The 6,161-nt window shown below is 34.5% G+C and overlaps 1 protein-coding gene across 1 annotated transcript in view; it reads right to left on the reverse strand.

Moving 5' to 3' along the window:
- Nucleotides 1-5,912, reverse strand: part of CRISP1 (cysteine rich secretory protein 1) — a 26,848-nt gene extending 20,936 nt beyond the window's left edge. The window contains 1 exon segment of the mRNA XM_023527691.1: nt 5,847-5,912. Within this exon segment, the coding sequence (XP_023383459.1) occupies nt 5,847-5,912 (66 nt within the window).
- Nucleotides 5,913-6,161: the final 249 nt, after the last annotated feature.

Consider the following 6,161-nt stretch of genomic DNA (forward strand, 5'->3'; position numbering starts at 1 on the left):
CTATACACCATATTAATTTATAGTTTATATAGAATAAAGAATGATTGACAGCATTTTAAAATTTATGTTATCTCAATATGTTAGTTTCCATTTCTCCAGTGCTAGTTTTGAAGATTCCTGAATTCCAGTCTGATATTATACAAGTCTATAGAATAGAGTACTGGATATTCTGTAATTGGGTTTTTTCAAATTTACGATTAGTACTTTGGACCATGTTGAAGCACTTTTTATTGGACAACATAAACCACAGTAGAAGATGTTTTGATATCATACCTTTTACCGACAGACTTCCTTTTCTTGGCTCATTCCCCACCATATCTCCTCCAAGCGTTCTCTTTGCCTCCCAGGTAAACCACTTACACTTGAATTTTTGTTTGAAGGTATGTGTCTGGGAAAACCTAATCCAATATATTCATTATTTATTATCTTTAACTCAGATTTTGCATCTTTGTATTATTCATATGAGAAAACAATATTTGCATCTGTATATGTATATATAAAATAGGTTTCAAATTGGCTACAATCTAGAATTTATGACTGTTTTTTAAAGTTATTTACCTTTTATTCTGTAACTCATTAAGAAGAAAAGTAAATGGCCTTAATATTTTAGGTTAACATTAATTGCAGCAAAGAGTAGCTTCTTTTTGTCTTTGCAATATATCATATATACATCATATCTTTAAAAAGGTGGCGAAACTTATGTAGTATGATTAGAATGGTATTTATTTTTTTCTCAATTCCCACAGGACTATCAACATAGTTTCTGAGTCGATAGGATCCAGTGTCATACCTTGCTTAAATATAAAAGTAGTCATTGTCATTTATTTTATATCAGTGGTTTTAGGGTGTGGGGAAAAGGCATAAATATGGAATTCAAAAGACATCATTTCCTCAGAAGCACACTCACATTGTGCTATTTTCTTGTCATACTGCAAAAACTCTGGTCTAGACTAGAAGAATGATTGGTGACTCACAAGAATCCCTTACTATTTCCAGATTATAACTTTCCTTATTCCTCTGAAAAACCCTTCTCCAGTGAAACTCATGGCATTCAGCTCTACCACCTCATCCTTGAAAATTCACTCTCGTATAACAATTTTCTTCTCATTTCCACTCATTCACAGAAATTGGATCTCCTGAAACAAATTCATCCTGCCTACTCCAGTGTCTGCAGCCAACTTGAGAGACTATAGCATCCACATAGATAATTCCAACTGTTTGACAACTCAGGCTTTTGAACTCTTCCTATCTTAAATCTTTAGTTTCCCGCCTCGATGGTCACAATCCATATTTTTATGATGGCTTCATAATGTCATATCTCCCAAATCAGCTAGGAGCATTTTCCTGTCTGACCAGGATTCCCTGTTCTTCCAAGTCACTAAGGTCAGTCACTCTATTTTTCACACAATCTAAGCATCACACTCATTCCTCATTTTCTCAATTTGCCTTCTGTTATCTTTCTTTTCTATCCATGTTCTCTCATTTCAACAACTCACTTGCTGAATCCTTTGCCTGCCCACACCCATTAGGTTTAGATGGAACCAAAAATTTGGATGAAACCCAAAATTTCCCTGCCTGCACTAAGTCTACTGAGCATTGGCAGAAAAAATATCACAAAATGACAAATGTTGGTATTCATATTCAGGCTATCTAATATCAAATTGTCCTTTAATTCTTATCGATTCTACTTATTTACCTACTTAACTCACTTTGCCTCTCTCACAATATTATGGCAGAACTTGTGCACTGTATCCCAATCACATCTACCTCTCTCAATAGATTGTGATATATCCTACTTCCCTCAGTAAGAGAAGCTATCAGAAGAAAGCTGTTTCAACTTCTCTTGCCCAGTCCACAATCTACCTATATTTGTTCTCATTCTTTCCTTCTTCTCCTTTGTGATTTTGTAAAGCGGGTCATACTTTCTTTAAAAAAAAAAAAAAAAAAAAACTATTTTATTGTGGTATAATTGACATGTAAAAAACTGTACATATTTAATGTATATAACTAAGTGATTTTGAGGATAAGTATACACTCATAAAACCATTACCACCATCAAGACTGTAAACATATTCATCACCTTCCAAAGTTTGTTCCCATCCCCTTTATTATAACTATTGCTGTTATTTCATGAATGTGGAAAAAAAAGCAAACACTTAACATAAGGTCCATCTTTGTGGCAAATTTAAAACTGGATATCCACATGCAAAAAATTTAAAACAGTCTCTTATTTTACATCATACACGAAATAGATTACAGACTTCAATAGAAGACCTGAAATCATAAAAATTTTAAATGAAAACATAGGTAAAGCTCATATTGATCTTAGCAAGCCCAGGCAATAAAAGCAAAAATAGACAAGTGGGACAAGTGTAAAAACTTCTGTACAGCAAAGGAAACCATCAACAAAATGAAAGGTAGCTTACAGTATGAGAGAAAATATTTCAGGCCATATATATATAATAAGGAGTTAATATCAAAAAAATATAAAGAATTTATACAACCCAATGGCAAAAACCAACAAAAAAAACCTGATTAAAAGTTACACAAAAAACATGAACAGACATTATTCCAAAGAAGACATACAAATTGACCAACAAGAATATGAAAAGGTGCTTAACCTCATTGATCATCAGGGAAATGTAAATCAAAAGCACAATGAGATATCACCATACATCTGTTAGAATGGCTATTATTAAAGACAAAAGATTTCAAGTGTTGGCAAAAATGTGGAGAAAAGAGAACCCTGGTCCACAATTAGTGGAAATGCAAATCAGCATAGTCATTATGAAAAAATAGGATGGTGTTCCTCAAAGAATTAAAAACAGGCCATTCTTTCAAAAGCACACTTTGCCAGCAGTGTTGTTTAGTCCATTCTCTAAAACTTTTTCCCAAATCTTATATTATTTTTTCATTTTATATTCAACCATTTTTTGTATTTTTTTCTCACTAGCATTTATTTATGATGATGTTGCTTATATCTTAAAATACACAAACAAAACTCTTGATTTATCTCACTTTCCCATTCCATTATTGTTCTTTCTCTCTATTTTCCTTCCCTACCAAATTCTGGAAAACGTTGCCATCACTGGTTGTCTATAATTTCTCACTCTCTAATATAGTCTTACATTCACTCTCATCATTTATTCCACTCAAACAATGGGTTTATACCAGGGTTGATGTACCCTTTCCCCAACTTCTCTCTCTCCCCACCAGGCATTAGACAATGTCTAAAGAAATTTTTGATTGTCAGAACTGGGTCAGGGAGAGTACTCTGCCATCTTGTGGATAGAGGCTAATGATTCTGCTAAATATCTAAAAAGGCCCAGGACAGGCCCCCCTCAATAAAGAATTATCCCATACAAAATGTCAGTAGTGCTGAAGCTGAGGTACTCTTTTTGAAACAAATCCTATTAAGGTCACCTACAAGCTCAATTTTAAATTCAATATATTTTTTACTATCTTCATCCTACTTAATCTACGGGCAATTGATCCCTTTCACTAAGCTGTCAGTGCAGAAGTAGTCTTTTTCTTCGTGTAAGGGACATTTTTCTTCTACCACCAGATTTCTCTTCCTTCACCTGAACTGACTGTGGCTACAGCCTGACCTTCTACTGGCCTCCCAGAATTAGCCTCGTCACCTTTACACCCTCCCTCTCACTCTCCTATGCAGGGTTTCATAGCCCATTCTCCAGAGTAAACATTTCAAAATATATACACAAGGAAGTCACTTTGCTGTTAAAAGTCTTCCACAGTTTCCAAGTCTTAGAAAGAAGAACTCGGTCTTTAACAAAGCCTGTGAAAACCCTGATGACTTCTCAATTTCTACTTAGGACATGCTCTCCTACTTTTCTCTGCTTTAGTCTCAGTGATTTCTTTTAGTTATTCCAATGCATCAGTTTCCATCCTGCCTCAGTATTTGCGTAAGCCTGTGCTTTTGTTAGCATGCTCTTTCAGCTTGTTTTACCAAATGAAACCAATTTACAGATCTTTCAGATCTGAGGACTATCTCATCCTAATTAACTAATTATGTCAGACAAAATCAAATCAGCTCAATTACCTTATTGTAGCTCCCTGTACTTTTCTTTCAAAGACCATATTCTGTAACATCTACCAGATTCTCATGGAAAACATTATACCTCAGTAAAAAAATTTATATCTGTCTAATTAGATGCCTAATATCCCAGTAAACTCTAACATTGAAGGAAAGTTTAAAATAACATTCAAGTCTGGTGGTCAGTCTATTTATTTTCTACCTGGAGTCTAAAAAAGAGAAGGTATCACACTGTTTGTTTTTTTGTTTGGTTATTTTTGGACAAATTGGAGCAGCTTATTATTTATTTTAACTGGATATCGTGTTTAAAGTTTATGTGATAATTTTGTGTTGGGGGACTTAATTTATCTTATCTTCTTGTTTCATTTAAAATTCTTAAACCTTCATTTTCTGAACAAACAATTATAAAATTGCGTATAAATGTTCCAATAGTTATCTGTCTGTAGAATGTATACGTGTTATTTTATCAATGCCTCAACCCCTTCATATTTTTCCTTTGTATTCCTGGCCCGTATTGGATCAGTCTCTTGTTTCCTTGAATGGGAAGGGGTCTCTCTATTTACTTTTCTATCTGGGCTGTTAACTGTGATACTGATTCATTCTTTCCCATGGCAACGTGGGCTAGGCTATCTCCCAGAACTTGGATTAAGTGGCTTTGACCAGGCTAGTATTAACTAAGTCTTAAAGGCCAACGTAGTTTTCTCACTGCCCGCCTTTTCCTTCTTCTTCTGGCATGGTAGCTATGCTTCAGCTTAGCTTTTCCTTACTGTGAAGTATGAATATCCTCCCACCAACAGTCGGGGAGTAAAGTGGGCAGAGAATCAGAGTGAAGGAAAGAGAACACTTCTTCAAGACTCTGATTCCAGCTTACTGGGGAATTGTTGGGTATTGGACAAGAGCTCTGCCTGGTTTCTCTCTGAGGCAGAGGTGTGAGTGATGTGATACAAACCAACACCCCAATAGTCTAATGCACATGGATTCTCTTTTATTTATAATATTAAATGCCTTCTACTACTGACTTCTATCTAGCATATAAAAATATAAAACCCAATCATTTTCTTTACCAAAGCTGTTGACTTCAGCTCATAATAAAAATATTTTGGGTATATTAAAAATGTAATATTTTCTTTATATCATTGAGGTTATTTAGAGGTACATGTTGGGTGAACATAAAATATTAGGGACTTGTTTCTTATTATGCTATTGAGTGTTTTGTTTCTGTTTTCTGAGTGTTGAAATTCTTGTTTTTAATAATCAGTGAGAGTCGGGCCTCACGTATTTATTCCATTTCTAATAGCTCTTCACAATTCTCTCCTTGCTGTTGGCACCTTTCATTTTATATTACTTTTGATGTGTTAAAATCTTACTATAGTCACAAATCAGATAGCTCAGTTTGCATATTGATAAAATACCTTTTCTTGGTAAACAAAAACAGTATATTTTCCCCCATTTAGTCATGGAAAATACATGGATAAATTATAAAGAAGTAATTCCTATTCTACATTCTCAGCTTTTCTGAATTATCCGCAGGCATGGGCCTATGGAGCCAAACTACTTAGGTTTACTTTTAGGCTCTGCCACTTTCTAGTTATCTGACCTTGGCTATATGATTTACTCTTTCTTTATAATATGAGGTTAAGAATAGTACTTGCCTAATAAGGCTACAATGAAAACTAGATGAGTAATGGGCATAGTGTCCCCACAATAGAGCCTGTAACAAAATGAATTCTACTACGGGGTTAGCTCTTATATTTTCTGGGAAGTAATTATAAAACCTGCAAACCTCACATACTCTTATCATCAAAACAGGCAGGGAGCTAGCAGCAGCAGCCCAAAATAAGCAGTGGTTCATTGTCATCCCTGAAAAGAAAAGAAAAGAAACGTAATTTTAGATTACTGTCAACCCCTGGGATAAAGTTCTATAATAAGTCTTTTACATATATTTCCATCTTCTGTAATAAGGGACCTGCAGGATCAGAACAAGTTTTAATATGTTGGTCATTGGGATCAAGAGGGGAAGACAATTGCGATTACGAGAATAATAGACTTAATGTCTTAATCCCAGGAAGTGTTGAACATGTTACACTATGTGATAAAAAAGAATTAA

The sequence above is a fragment of the Pteropus vampyrus genome, unplaced genomic scaffold (genome assembly GCF_000151845.1).
Source record: "Pteropus vampyrus isolate Shadow unplaced genomic scaffold, Pvam_2.0 Scaffold18, whole genome shotgun sequence".
Classification (NCBI taxonomy): domain Eukaryota; kingdom Metazoa; phylum Chordata; class Mammalia; order Chiroptera; family Pteropodidae; genus Pteropus; species Pteropus vampyrus.